The sequence below is a fragment of the Carya illinoinensis genome, chromosome 1, assembly GCF_018687715.1.
Source record: "Carya illinoinensis cultivar Pawnee chromosome 1, C.illinoinensisPawnee_v1, whole genome shotgun sequence".
Classification (NCBI taxonomy): domain Eukaryota; kingdom Viridiplantae; phylum Streptophyta; class Magnoliopsida; order Fagales; family Juglandaceae; genus Carya; species Carya illinoinensis.
The window spans coordinates 52937291-52963380 of record NC_056752.1 but is presented as its reverse complement, the minus strand read 5'-3'; the positions used below and the strand labels follow the sequence as shown (position 1 = coordinate 52963380).

Below are 26090 nucleotides of genomic sequence, written 5' to 3'. Positions count from 1 at the left end.
TTAACAATTTACCATTATTCATTATTTGTTTATTATTATTCAATTGTTGTAATACGATTTACAAATTACGTGAAATTAGAGCACTCTTAATAAATTAACTAAAATTAAGAAATATTTTTAGTTAATATGAGATAAATTTGATTTTAGCTATTATGATCCTTAAATTGGAATAGCTATTTTTTTTATATAACAATAAAAATATATGAAATAAATTTAACTTATAGTTATTCCATTCACATCAGATTCTTAATATTGAATTATTCATTTATGCATAATATAGTAATAAAATAATATTAATTTTAAAAAATATTTAATTTTTTTAATTTTATCATATTATTTCTTGCTAATAATCATTAACGTCTAATTAAAAAAAACTAACTCTAAATTAATGGTTATCTATTCCAATTATACTACCCCCAAATTTTATTTTCTCCAATTTGAAATAACTAAAAAAAAGTTTAGATAACGAGTTGAAATAAAATGAGTTAAGATAAAAATTAAAAAATAAATAAAATATTATTATAATATTATTATTTAATATTAATGTTATTAAAAATAAATTATTTATTATATTTTATATAAAAAATTAAAAATTTATAATAATTACATGAAATAAAATAAAATAAAATATTTTTTATATCGAAACCTATTTGAGTACAAACTTCAAACAGCAGGGGAGTGGATCTCTGGACGGACACGATACCCATGTAGTCGACTAGAAAGACAAAAATGTTGGATTTTAAACTCTTGTGCTGGACCAGTGAAATTTCAGCTGAATTTGGGTCAGATTCTCAAAAGAAATTGGTATTTGCAGACAGTGAACTTTTGGATAAGGGTACTGCCACGTCTCTCGAAGGATATAGCCCGAGAGATAGATAATATCTCTCGAAGAAGATATTTTTAATTTATTTATTTATATTTTTAAATAATTTTTTTTAAAAATTCATAATATTATTAAAATATATTTCATTAATTACTCAATTAAAAAAACAAAAATAAAAACAAAACAAAACAAAAAAATTATTTCGGAGACACATTTCAGGACCCCAAACATTTCTCTTAAGATAAAGGCCATGTAATGCAAATATGTAGATACATATGCACAATCCACTCCAATGCTAGGTCATATTAAGAGCATTTATAATAAATTCTTCATCCTATCTTTTAATAAATATCATTAAAATTTAAATTTTTCATTTTACATATTCATTTTTATAATATATTATATATCAATTTATCTATTTTTCTTTATATCATTTAAATATTATATTTTTTAATATTTTTCCTCCAATAAAAAATTAATAGCAAGAGAGAAATTAATTTAAAATATTTACAATAATAAATAGTTCTCTCCACATCTAGTGAGTTTATGTAATAAAATGTAAAATAAAAGATAGAATATAAGATCTATTGGATGATATTTTTGAGATAATTTATTTATATTTTAAAAAAAAAATTATATCATAGAACATCCATTGGGAGTGCTTGAATCATCTCAACTTTTCTTATTTTATCTTATTATTATATTTTTTTAAAATTTATATATAAAATATAATAAATAATTCAATTATTTCAAACATTAAAATAAAAAAAATATTTTATTTAATTTTTAAATTTTATTTATCTCCCCCTCTTAACTCATTGCCCAAACTTTTTCCTATAGGGTTGAAGAGTGAGATGTAAATTTTTAATTTTAGATAAAAGTTTAAAATATTATATTTTATATTATTATTCTTATTAAGTTTAAAAAAATTAAATTGAAATTTTAAAAAATCAAATTATTTATTATCTTTTATAGAAATTTTTTTAAAATTATAATAATAAAATAAAATAAAAAATAATGCTAGATCCTGCTGGGAATGTAGCTCCTAGCTTCTTCTTCTTCTTCTTCTTTTTCTTAATGATTAAGAAAAAATCGTTTAATATTATTGTAAATTTTTTAATTTATTTTAATATTTAAAAATATTAAAAAATGATATGAAAAAATAAAACAAAAAAACAAAGGAAAAAAATTTTAAGCCAAGCGGAGCTCCAGCGGCGGCTCCAGCACCCCTCCAAATAAAATGAATGAAAAAATTTACATTACCTCTCAACATTTCAACATTTTATATTTTTTTTAATTTTTATTATTTTATTTTTTATCAAATATTTAATATAGAAATAATGAATAAAATAATTAAATTAATTTAAAAAGAATAAATTCAAAAAAAAATTAAAAAAATATTAAAAAATTAAAAAAATATGAGATGTTAAGGTGTTGGTAGGTTGTGTAGCAAAACCCAAAATGAATTTTATGTCCGTCCATTTCCCAAACCTGACATATAGCTCGTTGTCGACTTGCTGCTGAACCTAGGGGCGAGTACTCATTGGGGAGATACAAACTGCACCAAACCGGAAGCTTCACTATGACCTATTGTCCCTCCCTGTGTGCGAACCCCTAAACGACAAGAGTCCTGCTTGCGACATATATTCTGCATAAAACAATATTTAAAATTAAGAGAATATACCGTACTGCCTAAATTTATTCCTATAATTTAATAGCTTATGTATTATATTTTTAATTTTTTTTAATAATTAAGGAATTGATTTGTATTGATTTTTTTATTTTATAAAATTATTTAAAGATGTTTAAAAAATATTTATAAAAAATATATATTTTATACTGAATATACCAAGTAAATAGACTTAGATCTAATTTAAATATAAAAAATATTTAATCTCATCTCATCTTATTATTATAATTTTTTAAAATTTTTATATAAAATATAATAAATTTTTAAAATTTTAATATAATATTCAAACCTTAATATTAAATAAGAACTACACCGGTTCGGATCTATAATTTTTGGAACGATTCGAGGTATGCAGAATGAGAAATAACGATTCTACGAAGCTTTACTTTAAGAAGTCACTGGAGCGGTGGAGCCCAGTTACTCCAAAAGGCCAAAAATAGCCTGGACCACATATTTGACATTTTCAACGCGTCTGAACCCAATTAACCAAAATTTTACGATTATTGAAGCTGGAAGATATTTCTGTTATTATTCTATTATTTCTGTGTGCTTGCCGCTTTAGATCAATCCTAATCCTAAAGAAGCCCAAAACTATGTCCTCCAATGGTTACGGAACAACCCACCCTCCTGTCATCACTACTTCCCTCCATTGCCTTTATTTCCTGCCCCCAAATCACTACTTTTCTCACTATCTCACCCAATTCACTACCACCGACCTTGTACTCATACGCTTCCGATCCCCTAATTATTTCTCTCCCACAGGAAAAAAAAAAAAAAAAAAAATCATATTTTTCCCTATGTGCGGCGGCATGACTACCTTTAGCTTCCCAACATGCTTCCCAGCCATTTGATACAGTTTTCCGGGAAAATCCCCCCTTCCCCCATCGGGGTCGTTGATAGTTTAACCAGATCAAAAAGTTTCGCGGCCTAATTCGATCCAATTTCCCAATAACTCAACAGTCCCGCAACTGTTCCCTCTTTTTTGAGTGACATGGAAGAGGAACCGAGTTTGCAACAAAACTGCAAGCAGCTGCTCAGTCCGCGAAGAAACATTATCTTCGGAAAGTACGAGATGGGGAGGGTGTTAGGCCAAGGTACTTTTGCCAAAGTCTACCATGGCAAGAACATCATCACCAACGAGAGTGTTGCCATCAAGGTGATCAACAAAGACCACGTCAAGAGAGAAGACCTGATGGAGCAAATCAAGCGCGAGATCTCGGTCATGCGCTTGGTTCGCCATCCAAATATTGTTGAGCTGAAGGAAGTTATGGCCACCAAGGGGAAGATATTCTTCGCGATGGAGTACGTGAAAGGCGGCGAGTTGTTTGCAAAAGTAATAAAAGGAAAGCTGAAGGAGGACTTAGCACGAAAGTATTTCCAACAGTTGGTGAGCGCGGTCGATTTCTGTCACAGCCGGGGAGTTTCGCATCGAGACTTGAAGCCCGAAAATCTCCTTCTGGATGATAACGAGGACTTGAAAGTGTCCGATTTCGGCTTGTCCGCTCTTCCGGAGCAGCTCTGGAATGACGGGTTGCTCCACACCCAGTGTGGCACGCCGGCATACGTGGCGCCCGAGGTGTTGAGGAAGAAAGGGTACGATGGAGCCAAGGCTGACATCTGGTCTTGTGGGGTAATCCTCTTCGTTTTGCTCGCTGGGTATTTGCCATTTCGAGCCGACAACGTCATGAAAATGTATAGGAAGGTTTTCAAGGCTGAATATGAGTTTCCTCCATGGTTTTCCACCGATGCAAAGCTGTTGATATCCAAGCTCCTTGTTCCTGATCCGGGAAAGAGAATTTCAATCCCGGAGATAATGCAGAGTCCTTGGTTTCTGAAGGGATTTACAAAGCCAATTGCGCTCTCAATCCAAGTACCGGTGGGAGATCAGAAAGATGAGAAGGACGATAATAATGGAGAGGCGTTCATGGAATCGGTGAAAACCAAATCTTTGTCACCGCCTTTTTTTAACGCTTTTGAATTCATTTCGTCGATGTCTTCCGGGTTCGACTTGTCGAGCTTGTTTGAGAGCAAGAGGAAATCCGGGTCCATGTTCACGTCCAAGTGCTCAGGAGAGGGGATTCTGGCGAAGCTGGCGGCTATTGCGAAGAGGCTGAATTTCGGGGTGACGAGTGTGAAGGATTTCAAGATGAAAATGGAGGGTGAAGTGGATGGTAGGAAAGGAAAGTTGGCTGTGACGGCGGAGGTGTTCGAGGTGGCGCCGGAGGTGGCGGTGGTAGAGTTCTCTAAGTCTGCCGGAGACAGTCTCGAGTACAAGAAATTTTATGAGGAGGATGTGAGGCCAGCACTTAAAGACATTGTTTGGAGCTGGCAGGGGGAGAGTACCTGCCATTAATTAGATTATTAGAGTTGTAATCCATTGTTTTCTGTTTTTTGGGCTTTGGAGATTGTAATGCAGTTTTTTTGTAATCTGTGTTGCAAAGCCTCTGATGCAACAACAGTGGCTTCTGTATATAATCTGAATGTATGATGTGTGATTAGCGAAGAATGGTAGCTGAGGGGGGATGACAATCTCTTTGTAAATTGGTTTCGAGATGCAAAAAATCATGACGACGACTCGTTGGTATTTTTTATTTTTTTTTGTTGGTCGTTGTTGTCAAGCTTTACCGGATCTAAATTGTGTGGAGGATGAATTGCTGGTACCATATCTATAATTGGGGTGGTTAGCTTGCAAGATTGGGGGGGCCTCCACTGTTTGACATGGATGCCTGTGATAAAGACAAGAACGCGATCGAATTAATTTTACTTTTTTAAAGAAAATATGTCCTCAACTTAAGAAGGCGAATCAAAAGCTTACAAGTCAAACCTGAATGAATGTAAAATTGACAGAGATGTTAAAAAAGATAAGGATAGAGGTGATTAGCTGTCTTGGGTCAACATTATCCAGGATTCTCCTACAGTCCTACTTATCCCAACGCGCGAATTTACCATATTGCTATCACTTGACTCCAAAATACTGTGACCGCTTCCATAATTACTCAATCCATCCGACTATTCATTTGTCAACGATGCTTTTAGGAGTACGTTACTTTTCTCTTTTTACGTTACTCTTTTCTTTTATTATTATTATTGTTGTTATTATTCTTATTATTATTATGCAGAGTAATGATATATTTATTATTTTTTTATTATTATTTTATCACTTGTAATGTATTTATTTTTTTATTATTTTTTTTAAATATTTTTTTAACATCTTAGTCATTAAAAAAAATTTTTAAAAATATATAATTTTAGTAATACTCACTTGCTTAATCATTAAGTAAAAAATTTTTTTTTTTTAAATTAAAAATTAAAAAAAAAATAGTAAAATAATGATAAAAGAATGGTAAGTGTATCATTATTCTTATTATGCGATAGCTCTTATCCAAAAAAGAATAATAATGCACATATACGTATATTGTATAATCTCATCTAATCTTTATTTATTTATATTTTGATGCTTTTGTTCTTATTCTTGTCCACAACTCATAATTGACAGTGATCAATGCTCTTAATTGGCTATCAAAAATCTGATAATCTGATAACATATAATATAGTTCTCAAAATGAAAAATTTAAATTCGAAATCCCCCACTCTCTTTATTTAAAAAAAAAAAAACTCTTAAATGGCCAATTTTAAGGAATGTCTTGCAAATTGCCAACAATTTTTTAAGAAGTCTTTCTTATATATATATATATATACCATCATATTAGAAGTTGGTCTCATTTTGATTTTTTTTTTATAACTACATTTTGTTTTTCTAGTTTATTTAAAGAAGAATGCAAGTTTAAAATTTATATTTTTCTTTCTTATTTTTTACTAGATTTTTTATTTTTTTATTTTTTTTATCAATTTGTTAAATGTGTTTCTAAAAATTTTCAATTCAACTATTTATTTTAGAACTAAAAGTATTCGACTCCTCGAAAATTATATTCCTGCCTCGATGATGATCATTTATTATTATCATTCTTATCTGTTTTTGAGTTGTATGGGAGGATAAGGAATATGCTACATTTCTTAAATTCTGTTTAAGAATATAACTTTATATAGGAAACAGAACTATAAATAAAATAAATAAATAAATTAAAATTAAAATTAAAAGAAGAAGAAGAAGAAGTAAAAAAAAAAGAGGGAGAAGATATCTAACACGCAATAACCCCCACATCTATTCTCTTGACGGACTGATTGCTCGACAAGTCTAGTGGGTTGGAGACTTTTAGATCCTCCTCGGAACTTTGCCCTTTGCGATCTTGGTGTCGCGGGGCCTTTTTTTTTTTTATATCTTTCTAAAGTAGGATCTGAGCCCATTCAAATGGGACCAAAATAACATCCAAAGGCCTCAGCCGAAACTAACTTTGCCCATTCAGAATGATATTAGGTAATCTAAGACCCTGTAGGCTGTAGCTGTGACCCATGATCCAAAACTGGCCGCAAAGGAGATCATATTGTTAAAAACCATCATTAATATTAGAGAAATTTTATGAGCAATGCTACTTATAGATCCTAAATGAGGACTGTAATATTTTTTTCTCTTAAAATTAGAAAAATTATAAAAATATCTTTATTAAAATAATATTTTTTCTCTTTTAATAAAAGATCTGCATATACAGTCTCTACTTATTTTTCAAATTTTATTTGTAGTCCCCAACTATTTATTAAATGAAAAAAAATTATTTTACGAGGAATATTTTTATAATTTTAAATAGCTTAAAAAATAAAATTGCATTTACTTTAGATCAATTGGCGATACCTTGCTTTTTCATTTGAGAGAACCAAGGATCAAATCCCTCATGTACTGTGTATATATAAAAAAAATAAAAATACTATACAATGACGAATAATATTATTCGTTTTTATTAATTGTTATTATTTGCATATGATATTAAGCTTCTATTTAGATATTAAGAATTTAAGAGTATCTTTGATAATTCGTGAATAATAATAAGAATAGTAATGAATAGTTTGAGAATATTAATGAATTATTTATAAACGAGTTTTGTTATTCATCATCTCACATATCATACCACATTTATTTTTAATTTTATTTTTTTAATTAATTAAATTCTTATAGTCATTATCCATATACTACGCATTTGAAAAGATAACAAAAATATATATAAAAAAATATAGTATATGGAATATGGAAATAATGAATAGAGTTTTTTGTTTGAAAATATCAGAAAACATTTATGTTTTATAACAAACCCTAAATAATTCAAATATTATTTATTATATTATATTTATCTATTTATTACTCTTCATATCAACTCAGAAAGACAAAATAGTAAAAAAATTATTAATAATAATTCTTATCGGAGGATCTAATTGGGCCAACACCAAGCGCTAGGCCATTTTATTTTTGAAAAATTATATATATTACTTTCATTTCATTATATAAGATAAAACACATTTATTATCATTGAATGATAACAAATTATTTAATAATAAGATAGAAATAGGATAAGAGTGTTGTGTATATTAGGCCTGTGCAAAATATATGTTGGGCCGCACAACCCGATTGGGTTGAACCTGCTAATGTCGGGTAGAGGAAATGTCAGTTTCGACAACCCTCCAATCTGACCAATATCGGACGACACTGACTTAAAGTCCATTGCAGTGATTCAGTGAAATATAATTCTACACTCTCATTATTTTTCTCTGAGTCAATTAAGAAGTTAGGACTTTCAACAAAATCAAATCACGTTGAGTAGTTTGGGAAAGCGGTAGAAGCTTACCCAAGGCAGCAGAGGTTACCGTGGGGAAGACGAGGCATGTGATTGTTGTTCCAGGCGGTCAAACCAATGTCAACGACAGTGACAAAAATCCATGACTGACCTGGGTGGCGTGATGAAACTGCCGTCAATCTCCATGGCCGAGAGAGAGAGAGAGAGAGAGAGAGAGAGAGAGAGAGAGAGAGAGAGAGAGAGAGAGAGAGAGAGAGAGAGAGAGAGAGAGAGAGAGAGAGAGAGAGAGAGAGTGGGCTTGGCATCAAGGAAAAGAAGAACTTCACCGTGAGATGCAGCGGTTAGCGGTTGACCAACGACAGTGACAAAAATCCATGACTGACCTGGGTGGCGTGATGAAACTGCCGTCAATCTCCATGGCCGAGAGAGAGAGAGAGAGAGAGAGAGAGAGAGAGAGAGAGAAGAGAGTGGGCTTGGCATCAAGGAAAAGAAGAACTTCACCGTGAGATGCAGCGGTTAGCGGTTGACGACATAGAGGGGTTGGCGACATCGATGGGCTTCACCAACCTGTCATAGGGCTGAAATTGGAACGAAGAGACAAGGAGAACTGTTGCAAAGCTTCTCTTTGCTTTTTTTTTTCCCTGGGTCTTTTCTAATCATATAAGATGTGTGATTTTTCTCTAGATCATGCAGTGATGGTAAAACAAATGAAGATCTATTGTAATGGTTTTTCTTTGAAAATGGCTTTTACAGATAAAGATACTTTGCAAAGCTTTTGTTGTTTTTTGGCAAAGGTCGGGTTATACGGCTCGACCCGCTTTTATTTTATTCGGGTTGGGTCGATTCTATCTAGTTCCTTCAATGAGGGTGTTCGGGTCGGGTCGATCTCAACCCCAATTTGTGCTGATCGGGTTAGAGGCCTAATGTATATATAACATTACTCCTATCATGGCCTATAGAAATTTGAATGTTGTACGTAAAAAACAAGGCTCGTTTTCACATCCCTCTTGCGGACGACACATTAGATGAAAGATACGAAACTAGTTCAATTATTTCACCAAACTGGATTTGCACGCCAAATATTACCAAGTATGTCTCCATCTCGATAGTATTTAATTTTAAGTTAGGGGTTGATCAACTTATTCTTAAATAAAATATTATAAGGAAAAGAAAACACAATTCGAAGAGATGGGTACTACGTAAGAAGATAAAAGAATATTATGATTCTACTGACACACTCTGCTCCAATGAAACTGCCAAGTCGAATTCTCAGCCGTCCAGTCAGCCCCCATTCCCCGAGCAGCCACATTGCAGAAGCTCAACCGTCCGAACGTAGTACAGATGCCTAGACCCCACACCCGGTCAAAGTTCCTTCTGTAGATTCCATGTTTGTTGCTGTTTTCTCCGGTGAAAGCTCAGCCCCACACAAAAGTCGCACCCGCCCACTTGTCTTTTCTGTGCTACTTTAGGGTCCCGCAACAATCTTTTTTCTGACGTGGCGCACAAATAGCGTTTTATTCACGCCCGCCGCTTATCGTGGCATATATATTTATGTTGAAATGAACAATCACGATTCCATCATTTTCTAATCTTACAGAGTTTACAATTTGAGAAAAAAAATTAGCTTCGCTATTTTAGTTTTATAATTCTGCAACATTTAATATTATGAAGTTTATAAATTATTTTTATCTTTTTTTCCTAAGAAGAAAATGTATTTAGATATGAAAATTATAGAGAATTTCAATTTCAATCATTTTGTTTGAAGATAGACAGACTGATGAATATTTTTACGTATCAACATAACAATCTTTCTTTGATAAACTCATAAACAAACGAACATTTTATATTAATATAATATAATCGGATATCAGATGATATGTATTGGATTGGATGATCACATTATGACTGACAAAGTCAGCATGTAAAAATCAACATATAGCAGCCAGTAGTCTAAGGCCCGCCAGGATAATTTCAACAGTCAATGAGTAATAACCACACGCATGCATGTTTAATCCTGCACAACATTTTCAAAACACGTCAAGATTAATGATTTTCTAATGCTAATACGAGAAATTTGATCACGGTTTTATCTATATATGCTTTAACATTATCATTATTGGCTGAATTTTTTTTAAAAATATTTATAAATTTATAGTACCAAGCACAATTAAAATTTAATATATTGGAACAAATGCAAAATTTGTATAAATATAATAACAATAATTATACTTATTATTTCCACGTATCACACATCATAATTATTTTTTATTTTTTTATGATGATAAATAAAATAATTAAATTAATTTAATAATAATAAAATAATAAAAGAAATTTTTTTAAAATATATAAATCGTTGAATGACATTTTGGGAGCATCTCTCGCATAATAAATTCAACTGATGTCATTTCTTTTCTTTTTATCAATGTGATTTATTGCTGGTTGTCTTGCTAATCTGACCTTTAAACGGCTACCAGGACTGAGGGAGAGCGAGAAGGAACAGCCTCGATCGGGTCAGTTTGGTTCTTCTCCTCATTTCAATTAATCTTAATTTAATTATTACACTTTTTAAATTATAATATAAAATTTAATAAATAATTTAATATTTTAATTTTAAAATAATAATAATATTAAAAAATAACATTTTAATAATATTTTATTTTAATTTTAACTTTTATTTTAACTTAATTTAAATCTACGTTTAAATACAACCTTTCTCTCCCTGTACGGATGGTTACTGATACAAGAAATCTTAGTTCATTTTCTCAAAAAGCAATGGGGTTGGGTAGAGGCTATAAAAGGACGACTTGGAAACGGATTCCTAGTGAGATTAGGACCGAAAGGTGTAGAGAGAGAGAGAGAGGGGACTCTGTAGTTTGTTCTCCTTCGTGAACCGTTCTCTTCTGTAAGCACATCTGAAATTTCAAGAATATCGAGTTTTATATGCCTGTCTCGATCTCTGTCCCATCCTGTCGACTCATCCGCCTCTGTTTGCTTTCCCATAAAACGTAGAAAACAGACAAAATTATAAATCCTTTTTGACTCTGCAGATGTGGGCTCTCCGTTATCTTTTTCACGCTCTGTGATCTTATTGTTCTCGCTGTAAAAAGTGTTTTCGGATTTTGGTTTCTTTGTATCCATGCGGTTTTTGTTTCACTTTTTGCCATTCAAACAGTAACTGGACCTTTTTTTTCTTCTTTTGGAGTTGGTCCGTTTATTTTTCTTTCTTTCTTTTTAAAAAAAAATCAAATTTCAAAAACCTGTTTTCACTACAAATGTTGTGCACTGGTTGAACTGTTAATGCAAACGTGATTAACTAACTGAAGCTTTTCTTTCTTGTCCTGACAGTGTTATATGCAGGGAGAGATGGCCGCGACAGGTACGACATCCGGACAGCCACAGTTCATTGCGAGCACTGGAAGCCAGAGTTTTTCAAACGCGCCGCTGATTGAGAACTCGGATTATGATCAGATTGTTGTTCCTGATGTGAGTTTGATTATATAACAGTTTACTTGTCAAATAATCATTGAGACCTTGGACTTGTGCAATACTTTTTTGCATAATACTGGAAGAAGTATAGCTTTCCTTGGAAAGTCTCCGGATGAGGCAAGGTCTTGATATAGAGTTATAAACACGTTAAACCAGAAGCATAAATCTATGGATTTGGGCTCAGAAATGTGATATCTACCATTCACACAATCTTCCCCGAGACCAACCGTTAGGCTCGTAGGCATACTTGCATACTCCAATTGATAGAAAATTGATTGATATTCGAGAAAGCTAACGGTTGACTGTATTAGGCTGTGACAAATTAAGCTTACAAGTTATCTTCAGTTTTTATTTTGTCGATTTTTTATCATAGGATTGAGTAAACCGAAGCAAATCCTTAGAAAGACCTGGATGGTGAAACTGAGATACGGTCACATTGGGTTTCTTTGATAACTCTATCTTACTACTAACTCAGTTGTAATTGAAATGCTCCATAGCTTGGTGAAATCAGTGCGAAATATCTTCAAATTCCGAGAAAAAAAAAACCTATCTGGCCAGACAATGAATATAATTTAATATCCAGATAATAAGAAAAAAGAGGATAAAATGAGAAACCTCGGGCAAGATTCCTGCAATGCTTGTATTATATGTTAGGCATGGTACAGCCATCCATGTTTATCATGCTGCATCACTTGGGCGGATTATTCAAGGATTGCAAAGATTGTTCCTTTTATGTCAAACAAAGTACTGTAATGAATATAAAGATCATCACTATATGATTGGTGGATGGAGTCCGATTTGTCTGTGGCTCATCTAAACTAGGAGCTGGCCAATGTACTGCACAGATTGATAATTTACAGTGTGTGATGTGAATGAATCAGTGAGTGTTTAGACCTTTAAACCTAATACACTTCTTCTACATAGCTGCTTGTTGTGAATTTTTGCTTGCGAGAAAATCTTTGATTCATTCAGCTTCAAGCAAAATGTGCCTTGAATTCCAGCTAGTGTTCTTTTCAGCAGCGCATAAAATTTTTCGAGCTGGTGTTCATTTTTTTCTTTCATTGTCGAAGGCTGTTTATGTGCAAACATGCCTGATGATTAGATTGTGGGCTTTACAGTAGGAGATTTCGTGGATGTTAGCACATCTAATGGGAAATTTATTGATTTGTGCCTATTTATATCTCTTTTTGGCAGAGGACAAGCTGGAAAAACTTATTTGCATACATAGGTCCCGGGTTTCTTGTTTCTATTGCATATATTGATCCTGGAAATTGTAAGATTTTAATATATCATTTCCTTAGGTGCCACCATAAATCACGTGCTTACTAACACATATGCCATTCTATATTTTTTTTTCTCACAGTTGAAACAGATCTTCAGGCAGGAGCACAATTCAAGTACGAGGTGCGAATGTCATCTTCTAATGCAGTTATTTCCCATTGAAGTTCAGTAGAACTTGGTACTTTTTAACATTGTGTGCCAATTACTCTTAGGAGCTCAATCATTTTAGGTTTGCCTTCTTATAGACGCCATCCACGAAAAACAATGGGACTTTTTGTCCATACCTTTTTCTGTGAAATATAAATCAGGTCACGGAGCTGGTGATGATACATTTAATTAAATGACTTATGCATGGCAGGAAGAATAGTCACTCTTATAGCCTTACGTACTTTTGACTATAAGATCACAGCATCTACTGTTTTCCAGGGACCCCCCTTCTCTCTGTGTATGTATGTGCGTGCATGTTTTTTTTCAGTGGGCTGGTTTTTCTAGTCTTTCATTATCATTCTTATTTTTCTACTCAGCTACTTTGGATCATATTAGTGGCTTCTTGTGCTGCTCTCATTATTCAGTCCCTAGCAGCCAATCTTGGGGTTGTCACAGGCGAGTGATTTGTTGGCATACTTTTTGCTAGATGCGTCCTCCCTGCTTATCTATACTCCCCTGCTATCTGGTTTTTTCTTTTCTCCTTCTAAAAGCTGCTTTGTAATTTTAGGAAAGCATTTATCAGAGCACTGTAGAGCTGAATACCCTAGGGTCCCAAACTTCATCCTCTGGGTTCTTGCTGAAATTGCTATTGTTGCGTGTGACATTCCTGAAGGTATGAGTGCTTGTTACTTCGAAATCGAATACAGGATGCAGAAAGTGGTGTTGCTATTGAACCATACAAAATAAAAGCAGCTATAGTAGAAGACACTAACTAAGCTGTATGTGTATCAAATAACTAAGGACAAGATATATTTCTATAGCATCACAAATGCTGTTCGTGACCTCTAACCAGGTGTCTTTTAAGCTTTTTTTTCTTTAATCATTTTATTATCATGAGCCCTGACACTTGAATGGCTCATAATGAATGGCTTTGACTTTCACCTCAAATTCGTTTTCTACTATTGGAAGAGCGTTCAGCCTTGTATACTAAACTTTTAAGGACCTAACCTCTGCCATCTGAATATTAACTTCTCTTTTCTATTATTATTATTTTTTTAATTCTTATGTCAATTTTATGACAATATTTTTGTATTGGTAAGTTTCCCTCCATCTTGTTTCTATGAGGGAGTTGCTTACAAAATTTTGGCTTTGAAGTACTTAGGGATGAGGTGACTGGCATAAATGAGGAGCTTCATATCCTGTCCTGTTTTTCGATCAATTTTTTAGCTCTACTGAGAATATTGTGCTTCCAATTTTGGTGAAAAATAGAAGATTGAACTTGAGTTTAGGGATCATGTGGATATTCTAAGATTTTTTTAGTATTGGACAAATTTTAGTTGAAGCATTCATGAGCAAGAGGAATTAGAGGTTTGGAATGAAAGCGTCTGGAAAATGTATACGTTGGAAGCTTGGGTTTAGCAGGTCATTTTATCAAGAGGACCATTTGCTGGCTAAGTTGGGTGCATATATTGTCAAATTGGAAATGTGTCAAAGTTGATGACTTTAAAGGGCAAGGTATGGGCAAAAGGAATGTAGCTTGAACCAGTAAGATTGAAAAGATGTCATACACCTTTTATGCTTTTTAATAAAATCTTTGAGTAATAAAAAAAAGGCGGTCATTGTTTACAACTTATAGTAAAGACCCAAAAATAGTAAGATGCTTAAATAAGATTTCTAGGTTTCCTAAGGAGTTAGTAATCATTGTCGATTATTAAGAGTTTTGAGGAATTTAAACTTGGATGAACTGTTATTAAATATTCACCATCCATATATACACTCTTAGTATATGATAATTCTCTTTTGATTATTTTTCTTAGTTGGTTTCCATGCTGTGCATAGTGTTCATATTAGTCTCATGCATAGTGTAACCTATCAATATCAGAATAATTCATGGCACAACACCAACATCATTGCATCTACCTATCCTGAAATTTGGTTGGATAATATTTTTCGTTAGAGATTGACTTTGTGGCAGCAGGCTTCCAATTTATAATTTAATGATTTATACAAACCTTTATGTATGCTTCTTTAGCCATTCACACTTGATTTTTTCTACTTGTCAAAAAACAAAAATACTTTATTTTAATCTTTTTAGAAAGCAGAAATGTGTTAATTTTGTTCATTTTATAGATGTACATGTTATTGTGACTCTGCTTCTTCCTATTTCCAGTTATTGGTACAGCCTTTGCATTAAATATGCTCTTCGGTATTCCTCTATGGTGCGGTGTTCTTCTGACAGGGCTTAGTACATTGCTTCTTCTAGCCTTGCAGCAATATGGGGTATCCAGATATATTTTCAATAGTCTTTGATTCCTACTTGATGACCCTTTTTTAGTGCTTTGGAGTATGTTTGGAAGACTATTTCTTATCTATTTGATAAAAATAGAATTAGGGTAGTGAACAGTTTTTGATGAAGATAACCTTTAGATTATTACATCCTCTTTTTCTTTGTTTACAGGTCAGGAAACTTGAATTCTTGATTACCTTTCTTGTACTTACAATTGCTGCATGTTTTTTTGCGGAGCTTGGCTACGCAAAGCCTGCTGCTACTGAGGTTTTAAATGGTCTTTTTGTTCCCCAACTCAAAGGAAATGGTGCTACTGGCCTTGCGATTTCACTTCTTGGTGCTATGGTTATGCCGTACGTTTTTCATGTCTTCCAAAGATTACATAAGCTTTCCATTGAGCATTTAGCTTATTTTCATTGAATTTTGTTTACTTGCCGCAGACACAATCTCTTCCTCCATTCAGCATTGGTGCTTTCTAGGAAGATACCACGATCCGTTCGAGGCATCCGAGTAAACATCTTACCTTTGGTGGACAAGTTTTGAACTTTAAACCATGCTCAAAATATCACTGTTCTGCACATTAATTGCAAAATTTAATCGAGCATTTAGCCAAATAAATAAGAATTCTTTATTTCCTTACCATCTAGTCTCTGTATAAAGAGATTTGATGGTTGGGAAATTTAGGAGGTAAATGTTTCTGTTCTGTTCTGCATGTTCTTATTGTAGTGACTGGAATGATACAGTGGCCACCTGGGTAATATCCTCAAAAAACTCTGTATTGTATAATAAGTATGTGTAATGAAACTGCTCTTCCTTCTTTCAAGTTTTCTATCGTTCTACTTTATCCAGATAGAAATGTGTTTCAAACCGTAGGGGTCAGGTCAGCTCAAGTGGTAACAGCCTTTGTCTTAGGGGTATACTCCCTCCAGATTTAAGGCTCGAACCTTGGCTGCAGATGATTTTTAGAGGCCACGTCTCTCATCAGTGCTGATGACTTACTTGATCTGTGTGATGTGTGCACGTTACACACACCTGGGGTTTAACTGGTTAAAGACATGCTGCGTTTATACAGTCGCCGGGAGTCCTCATCATAAAAAGTAAATGTGTTTCAATCACATAATACTCTGCTATAACTTCTTTTTTTTCCTTCTCTCTGCCTCTTTTGGTTAGAAGCCATACAGCTTCAATTAGTAAATCATACTTGAATGAAACCAGCTCCTTTATGGCTTGTTTAAAGAACAATTATTTAGTTAATGGTGTTGTTTGCATCAATAGATAATTTTGGTTCCTGCAAGTAGATTCTGGAAATATTGTAAGAACAACATCTGATGGCATACTATCTCACAGGAGGCCTGCAGATTCTATCTAATAGAGAGTGCCTTTGCACTAATGGTGGCTTTCCTCATTAATGTGTCCGTTATTTCCGTAAGTGGTGCAGTTTGTAATTCCAAAACTTTGAATGCGGAAGATCAGAAGAGCTGCGAGGATTTGGACTTGAACAAGGCCTCATTTTTATTAAGAGTATGCTATTCATCCAAACTTGTTAATGTTCCCATTTTTTCTTGGCCCTGGCACTTGTTTTCTCACAGAAAATGGCAATGGTTATTAATCCAGATGCTTTGTAATCTTGGTTTTAATTTGTTGTTTACAGAATGTCTTAGGCAGTTGGAGTTCAAAACTTTTTGCAATTGCTTTGCTGGCATCAGGTCAGAGTTCTACCATAACTGGAACGTATGCAGGACAATATGTTATGCAGGTACTTTGCTAATTGACCATATATATTTTCAGGTCTTAGCATTGCCCAATTCTTCTGTTTATCCAAATGGCAGTATTAAATTTCTACCTTAGAAAGCTTTCAGATTTGAAAGTTAAAGTTAAGAATAATCCATTTTATCTAGTCTTGTCTTTTAATCTCAAAGGATACAGATAAGTTATGTCGGTTTCCTCTTATAGAATGAACAGCCAGGGAATAGGAAAATTATATTTCTAATCATAAAGTATTCGTAAATTAATTTAAGGATATTTGCTTCATGACAGCCTGGATCAGTGATTGGGAATTCATATTCTAACTGAATTGTTTTTGTTACTAGTTCAACTTCGAAGTAATGCCCGAATTACTTGGATGCTTTTAAGCAATTACTTTATGACCTCCATTTATTGATGGGAGTCTCATACCATGAATATACTTTTGGATAACTTTGTTGAATTACAAGATCATCACACTAATTATTTTGACCTGACTCATCTGATATTTTTGTTTTGGTAGGGATTTCTTGATTTACGACTGGAGCCGTGGATTCGAAATTTTTTAACTCGTTGCTTGGCTATAGTCCCTAGTTTAATTGTTTCACTTATTGGTGGCTCTGCTGGGGCTGGAAAGCTGATCATCATTGCATCAGTAAGATAAAGATATGCTTGCCTGTCAATTACCTTTTTCTTCCTGAATATGGGGATCACTATTCCAAACTTAATTGAATATACTAAGAGACGCCCTGAGCTTTGTATAGATCTGAACCCTATATTAGTACTAAATTGCATGTTTATATTCACAAATCAATGCAGTTGAATTGATTTATTTTCAAGTTAGTTTCAAAGTAATAATTCATGATTGCTAGTAAAATAGCCTGATCTGTTATGGCTTTATTTTTGCCTTTGAATGGAATGTAAAAGACATTGGATCCTCCACAGCAATAAAACTTCCAAATGTTCCCTAGGTTTTCACATTTTCCCAAATGTTTCAATGATCTTAGTATTGGAAAATTACATTTTGGAACGGAAAGCAGTTCTCTTTCTGCTTGAACAAAACTCTGAAGAAAAATAAATTGATTTTACCCATTACCATTGTTTGATTCACCATTATTGTCCCTTGGCTATATCCAAACAACACCTATACCGCACACCATATATAAATTCCTCACTGTATGCTAAATGATTATAATATACGTCATTGACAGGATTGATTTGTGGTTTAAAATGACATTTGTGATCTCATTTTTCAACATGCAATGTTTCGCAAAATTGGATGTTCTTTTCTGTCTCGTTTGTGCTGCAGCTTAACTTTGATATGTGTTGTCAGATGATTTTATCATTTGAGCTTCCTTTTGCTCTCATTCCACTCCTCAAATTCACCAGCAGTAAGAATAAGATGGGGATTCATGCAAACTCCAGAGCGGTAAGGTTTATTATCAGTAGAGACTCATCTTCCTATTCTATTCCCTTACATATTTGATTCCAGGGTTAGGCTATGGGTATATTTGAGTTTTTAAAAAAAATTCATGGCTGCCTAACCATATTCACATTGGTGGATTTTCTGCTTGCTATATATATATATATATAGGCAGTTGAAATGACATATTGGATGATATGAGTAGAGATGAAAGTTGAAAATTGAATAAAATATTGTTAGAACATATTTATTAATATTATTTTTATTTTGAGATTTTAAAAAATTGAATTATTTATTTTATTTTATGTGAGAATTTGAAAAAGTTGTAATGATTATAGGAAATAGAGTTAAAAAGTATTGTAAAAACAAAGTAAGTGTACCATATTTGCTGGTCTGGAAGTCATGAAATGCAATATGGCTACCAGAAATTTGAAATTATTGGGACATTTGGGTTTGTGAGGGTGCTGACACTTGTGGGCTCTAGTTGTGGGGCTTGACAAACATTTTTTATACAGCACGAATTCAAAAGCTTGAGTTAGTGGAGTTAGACCTTATAATATCATATCAAAAACTGAGTGATTGATATGATATTTTTTTACTTAATATTAATCACTCATTGTTTCTTTCACTGTAATTAAAATGGACCACTTAACAAATTGTACTATTTCACTTGTGAACATTCTAGCAGAAATCTTTTGAGGATCTATCCTTCCTCCCAAATTAGACATATGATCTGGTATCCTTCACCAGATATAATGCATTGGGAGCTGCTAGAGCCACAGGAAATTGATCGAGGATTTCTACCGAGTGTATAAATTTTATTTTATTTTTAATTTATTTTTTTAAAGAATTTTTTTAAATATAAAATAAAAAACACGATACTAAAATATAAATAAATTTAAATCCTTAAAAAGAGAAAAAAGAATCGGAATACATTCTCGGTAGAGGTAGAAATTGTAGGTGGCCTGAGCATTTTCCTAATGTATTTGATGGTCGGGAAAAGAAAGAGATTTCTGACCAGTCAGACAGTGACGTGTTAGTAGAAAGTAACTAAGAGTGGGAGGGCCTAGTCCTACGGTTGTGCGTGCGTCTTATCAGTTTTCGCTCATTGATTTGTGTAATTTTCTATTGCAGATTGCAGCTGTCACTTGGATAATTGGTTCCCTTATTATGGCCATAAATATATACTTTATCTTGACGGGCTTCATCAAGTTGCTCTTCCATAACCAGATGAAACTTGCAGCTGCTGTGTTTCTTGGAATATTCGGATTTTCAGGTATGACAATTTATTTAGCTGGGATTGCATATCTGGTTTTCCGCAGCAACAAGAAGGCTACGCACCTTTTGGCATTAATGACACCTGAAAGTGGACAAACGAGCAATGAGACGGGTAATGGATCAATCATGTATTCTCTACCAAGAGAAGATATAGTCAGCATGCAGTTGCCTCAAAGAAGAGATGCAGAGGGTCTTGACTGATGGTTAGTTGGTAAGCTAGAGTAGTCCTAAAAGACAAACTCTAAGCTAATGTCTAGATTATGGAGACACGTAGGCTAGAATAAATTTTGTAATAAGTCTGACATATTTTTCATATTTTCCTAATTAGCTGCAGCGCTTATTGCTGTTGCACGTGGACGAGCATGGAAACATGGGCACGAGTATATATTATTTAATGTATAATGATAATTAAGACTGTACATTTAAACAGCTCATCCGAACCGACCCGATTGTATGGTAGTTTGTTTGGTAGTTTTGGATTTGGAATTTTATGAGTTATTTTCCAATTTTGATTTTATGTTTTTGTTGTGATTTTTGGTTTATCAGTTTTGGGTATTTTCGTTGTATGGCGGTTGTTTTTTATTTTGATTTTTGTTGTAATAGTCATCACGTCCTCCGTTTTTCCCATGCGATTATCCATTCTCGAGTTGTTTCCTAGTCTCTTCTTCCTCACTCAGTTGTATTGGAAGATGGGTACTATCTCGTTGTTTATTATAAATTCACAACAAAAGTTGAGGGCAGCTGCAGAGCTTGGACAGTAGTATCCAAAGCACAAGATTCAAGGGGTTAAACTGGAACCATAATTATTATATAAATATAAATATATGAAGTTAAATTAAAAAAAAAAAGGGGGGGGGGGGGGGGGGGGGGGGGGGTCTGTTTTGTGATAATCCAGAAGAGATTCTCACACCAAGATAATCGATTAAGGGGATTTCATTGATGGATTCATCTCGTTGCTCTCGCTGTGCAGCTGCCCTTAACTTTGCTAATGTGGGATACTGACATATCGCAAAAACTCAATAACTTTGAAGATATTGGTCTGAAAATTTTGAGTACTCAGAAATGGATGAAATTCAAAGAATCTGCTGCTCTCAGACCCAATTCTTGAGCTAAACTCCCCTTGACATTTTGTTTTCCTCTCATTAAAATTACTAGAGGTTTGTATGTGCCCTGGACTGATAGCTTAGTGGTATCTAGCTGTTAGATATGTATATTTTTTATATACATGACATGATGCAACCTAATTAATGATACAAACACAGACCATGTAGCTTTATAGAGAATGTATCTTGACTTGGTTTCTTAACTTCTTAACTAAAAAAGCTTTGGTGCTCCTACGAAAGATATGCCCAGATCTCATATAACCATATAAGTACTAACCCATGAACTTCAGGTAAAGAGCAGACCCCTTGCACAGTTTTTTTCCCCTTGAGTTTGTGCACCTTTTAGTGAGAATATCTTCTAATGGAGTGAGCATTTCACTATTTTGTTTCAAATAAATGGCACCTAAAATTAATTTCAAATTTTTTTTTTTTGTAATTCGAATAGAATTCTTAAAAAATTTCAGTCGATATGAAACCATGAAAAAACCTTAATATTAAAACTTTAGCATTTGAATTCAAGTTTACAATAATTCTTTAGGAAATGAGATGACTTATATTGAATTATGTTCTAATCTACTACATACCCTTTTCTTCTTTCCTATATTGCAGTACCCAATTTTCAACATCTTGTGACGTACTTCTTGTTTTATTCTCTTTACTTCTTTTGACAATCTTTGTGTTTGTGGTGGGAATGACCGGAATGATGCATTTGCCTAGCCAAGTACAAGGACAAGGAAGATTGATTTGGCACACCCTCCTATGAGTTCCACCTCAAGTGTGTAGATCGATCGCTCCAAAAATCAAAAAGAAGAAAAATGTAATAATTGTTGTAAATAAATCAAAATAAAGAGAGAGTTTCAAACATAGAGAAAGAATGAGAGAGAACTCAGACAGAGAAGTTCTGTTATTAATCTGTATATCAAACTTATATCTTTCTTAAAGAATTTAACGATATATATAGGCGTACAAAGGGGGACTATGCTAGCTCACTATGCATTTGACGACTAGATAAATGTGGTCATACAATCCAACATGGTTTACAACACTTCCCCTTTGGATGACCATATTTAAAGAATATGCCTCGTTAAAACCTTGCCAAGGAAAAACCCTGTGGGAAAAAAACCAATGGCGAAGGAAAAAGAGTACAGTATTCATGTGTATCGCCGAGTGCTTTAGGATTGCCTCATTAAAACCTTGCAAAGGAAAACTCAGTGGGATAAAACCTTAGCGAAGGAAAAAGAGTACAATCAGCACAAGTCTTCAAAACATTACTTCCCCTGAAAAATGTATGATAACAGGTCTTCAAACCTCCGCATTCCAATGTTCTGCATAATCTTCTTAAATGTTGCAGTTGGTAATGTTCTAGTGAATAAATCTGCTAGATTTTTACTTGACCGTACCTTCTTGATATCAATTTCAACTTTCTTCTCATGAATTGCAATGATCTTCTTGTGTGTATCTGAAAGATAACTCGCATTTGTACATCCAACTAACTGGATCTTTCTGCTGATCACTACTCTTCTGGAGTTGTACTCTTCTCATTTTTAATAAAAACGGTGGCCAGCCTTTTAAGATCAGACAAGCACCGCAGATTTTCAACTCCTCTGTAGGTGTCAGGCGTGCTGTCAGGTACTGCAGCTGTCAGGCGTGCTGTTAGGTGCTGCAGCTGTCAGGCGCCGCAGAGCTATGAAGCTATATTCCATCTCTTTTCTCTTGCTTCACGAGAGATGCTGTATCATAATTTTCTCTATAAAAGAGATATTCAGCTCATCTTCATTCTCATCTCATCTTCTTCACTTTTCTGTAATCATACTGCAATTTTACACTGCAATCTCTTTCTGCATTCTTATCCTGCAATCTCTCTCTACATTTTTACTCTGCAATGGCTCAGCGATCTTCTCATGGTCAATATATGAGGTACTCTGCACCTCGTTCATCACTTGTTCCTGCTTCTACCACAGGTGCTATCATGCAATGTAATGATCTTACTCATAGGTCAGATAATGAGGCTATCTATGAGCTTGTGAGTCTCGGTACCCGATACTCATCATCCATTGTCGCATTTTCTCAGCGACTGCAATCCAGAACTTGTGGAGTTGACTATCTCCACGAGAATATTGCTATACTTCAGCGACTTCTTCTGGAGTCCAACATGAAGATAGAATCAATAAAGAAAGAGAATAGGAATTTAAAATCTTTGCTTAAACCTTCTTTTCGATTGCCCACCGCTTTAGATAGGGATGACTTGCAGATTCTTGAAGAACAAGAGCATTTGAAGAATGAGGCAAAGTGCCTTAAATTTCTGTAATTCTTGCTTCAAGATAATAATATTTCACAAATATTCATATTTGTGTTTCTATCTTCTGGTAGATGTTTTGTGTGCTTCATTTTATTTCTTTTTTAATAATGCACACTTCTTATCAAACCTATAATATGAATCATGAAATACTAATTGTATTTAAAAGATGATATTTCATGACTAATAACATCATCCATCTTCCCCTTGAAGCCGCAAGGGTTTCAGATTTATATTTCAAATATGTGCAGTTTCATGAGCTCTTCTGGAGCCTCAATGACATTTAAATCATATATATAAACTGCAATAATAGCTTGTTTTCATTTGCGTTTGGATTGCTTTTAGATCATATAAGGATCTTTGAAACTTGATAGAATACATATTTCCAGATGTATTCATATTAGAAGTTTCAGACATTTTCTATCCTTCAGGGATTTTCATATATATATATATCATGATCTAATGATCCATATAAATATGCAGTTAATCATGCATATCCAAACTCTCGGTAACTTTCAAGCTAATAAAAATCTCAATATGATTTCAACCACTTTAAAATCATATCAATATTGTTTTTTCGAGAAACTGACTTATGATTTCTATATCACATTTTCATATTAAAAGCTTCAGGCTTTTTATATCATGTATATAAATATCCACTGATATTTAACAAAAATCACCTCTTTAGGTATTTAGACTTCAAGTCAATATTTATCACATTTTACTTAGTGATATCAATTCTGCAGGAATTGAGAAACTAACTCGTGATTTATATATCACATTTTTATTTCCTTTCCATAAATACCCACTGACATTCAACAAGCATCACCTCTTTAGGTGTTTGGACTATAAGTCCCGATGCATCATATTTTACTAGTGAATCAATTCTGCAGGAATTATTTCTTTCAAATTTGGCCAATATTTTACGTCGGTATTCTTCGACGGTTCTTGATTCACTTTTATCATTACTTCTGGTAATGTCAATTGCCATCTCATATGGAAATACGTTGTCGACAATAATTTTATTTCTATCCATAATTTCTCCATTATTCATGAAATGTAACGAGATCTCGTTATTTTCAGGTACCTGTCCCTCTTCAAGGGAAGACATTTTCATGAAAAATCTCTTCAGGAGGCACTCTTCAGGAGATTTATACTCTTCAAGAGTTTATATAGGAGAATTTTATACAGAAAATTTGGATGGACTTTATTGCTTGTTCTGTGGGTATGGCCTCTTCAGGAGCACCAAATTATTTGTGCTTTTCTCTTTTGAGATGCTCTATCTTTTGTATCAATACGTCTCACATGCCTTTAAACATGTCTTTAGACTGCTGAATTTCTTAATTGTCCTATAGGGACTTCAATCCTCGCTGGGATTTTAGCAGCTAGAATATGAGACATTTTTATCTTATTGCATCCAAAATTTAATTATCATCTGAACTTCTGGTTCACATATGATAATTAAAATAACGTCGAATTATTTTATCTTATTTGCTTCTGGCAAATTTTTCTTTCCACTTCTGGTGGTAAGACTTTATAGTAAAAGAATCTTTTGGTTCTTTTATGGACGTCCATATAAAAATCATTCAACTTATCGTAATTCATTTTAGATTATCAAGATAATCATGAAAAGATACAAATATTTTGAATCATATCACCTTTTTATGCATCATAATATTTGATTCAATAATTGTATAATATCATCTCAAAGAGAAAGTTTATAGCTTTTCTAATACGAGCTTCTGGCTCGAAAAGATATTCATTATCACGTTCAATCTCTTAGTTTCTTTGAATGAAACGCATCATTATTTTAACTTCAGGGAATAGAATGATATAAATTCATTATCATTCACTTCAGGGAATGATATAAATCTAGTAAGACGTGATTAATGATTCTTATCAAAAACTCATTATTTTGCTTAGTCACTGAAAGACCAGATATAAATTTAGAATATATTGTGAACGTTTGCATTTCATATTGCTACTTCAAGAGCACATTCGAGACGTTCATTCAAATATATATTCTTTCCACAATTTCAATTATGCAACTTCAAGTGCATAAATCATAATGAGCTTTTGGTACAAGTATCAATCATTTAAACTATGAGATACTCAAAAGCTATTATTTTAAGGTGATCCTTCAGGGATGCTCCATTTCTATTCTCAGATAAATCATATCATCAATAAATAAAACTTGTATCTAAATTATGTAAATAAACATAGAGTTTATCAAGTAATAATAATGAATATAATCATAAATATTCATCTCAACAATAATATATTAAAAACTTACTTAAGTTCAGAATCATTAGAACCATACACGCAGCGTACTGAATGATTCCTCACAGCCCCACTTCTTTGTTGATCAGTCTGTCTCCACGCTTTCTATCATAATACAAAATTTTATTTATAAACAAATAATCAAATAAGATAAAGAAAGCATACAGTAGCAGACTGCAGGAGTGTAGGCGAGCAGCAACCATCATAGGGCTAAAAAGTCCTCCCACCATTAAACTGGTCCTTGTTTATGACTTTTCTCATTTTATCCCTTATCTACGCCGTGCCTTTCCGTAAATCTTTTCTTTATTTTTGGATTCTTTCCCCCGACAGCATCTTACCAGATCCTTCACTCATCACCAAATAAATCAAGCTTCTTTTTTTTTTTTACACCCTGCATTTTTTCAAGATATAATATTATAAGTGAGAAAATATAACAGTATAATAAAAGTGGGTAGCCTTTTTAGGCCTTGATAGAAATAGAAATAATAGGCGGCTTCTTCCAGCCACCCCTTTTTGACTTATTTCCATATTTTCTCTTCGTGTGGGAAAAATCAGCAGGCAAGGAAATTAGT

General features: G+C 33.3%; 2 protein-coding genes across 4 annotated transcripts; both read left to right on the top strand.

The window, feature by feature from the left end:
• The first annotated feature begins 3052 nt into the window (after positions 1–3052).
• On the top strand, positions 3053–5104 carry LOC122285389 (CBL-interacting serine/threonine-protein kinase 5-like). The gene has a single exon (XM_043095357.1). It carries the CDS (start codon positions 3505–3507, stop codon positions 4864–4866), a length of 1362 nt encoding a protein of 453 aa, XP_042951291.1. The 5' UTR covers positions 3053–3504; the 3' UTR covers positions 4867–5104.
• Positions 5105–10953: 5849 nt separating this feature from the next.
• Positions 10954–20325, top strand: LOC122285353 (metal transporter Nramp6). 3 transcript variants are annotated; one of them, XM_043095354.1, is made up of 15 exons: positions 10954–11096; positions 11540–11677; positions 12875–12953; positions 13044–13084; positions 13486–13564; positions 13677–13781; positions 15279–15388; positions 15567–15748; positions 15836–15905; positions 16743–16916; positions 17047–17151; positions 17662–17793; positions 18472–18567; positions 19696–20042; positions 20168–20325. In XM_043095354.1, the coding sequence occupies exons 2-14, from the start codon at positions 11546–11548 to the stop codon at positions 20038–20040; spliced, it is 1650 nt and encodes a 549-aa protein (XP_042951288.1). In that variant the 5' UTR covers positions 10954–11096; positions 11540–11545; the 3' UTR covers positions 20041–20042; positions 20168–20325. The 3 variants fall into 3 exon arrangements, with proteins under 3 accessions (XP_042951288.1, XP_042951289.1, XP_042951287.1); XM_043095353.1 differs by lacking the exon at positions 10954–11096 and adding an exon at positions 11124–11243 and having other exon boundaries at positions 19696–20325; XM_043095355.1 differs by lacking the exons at positions 13486–13564; positions 13677–13781; positions 15279–15388 and having other exon boundaries at positions 19696–20325.
• Positions 20326–26090: the final 5765 nt, after the last annotated feature.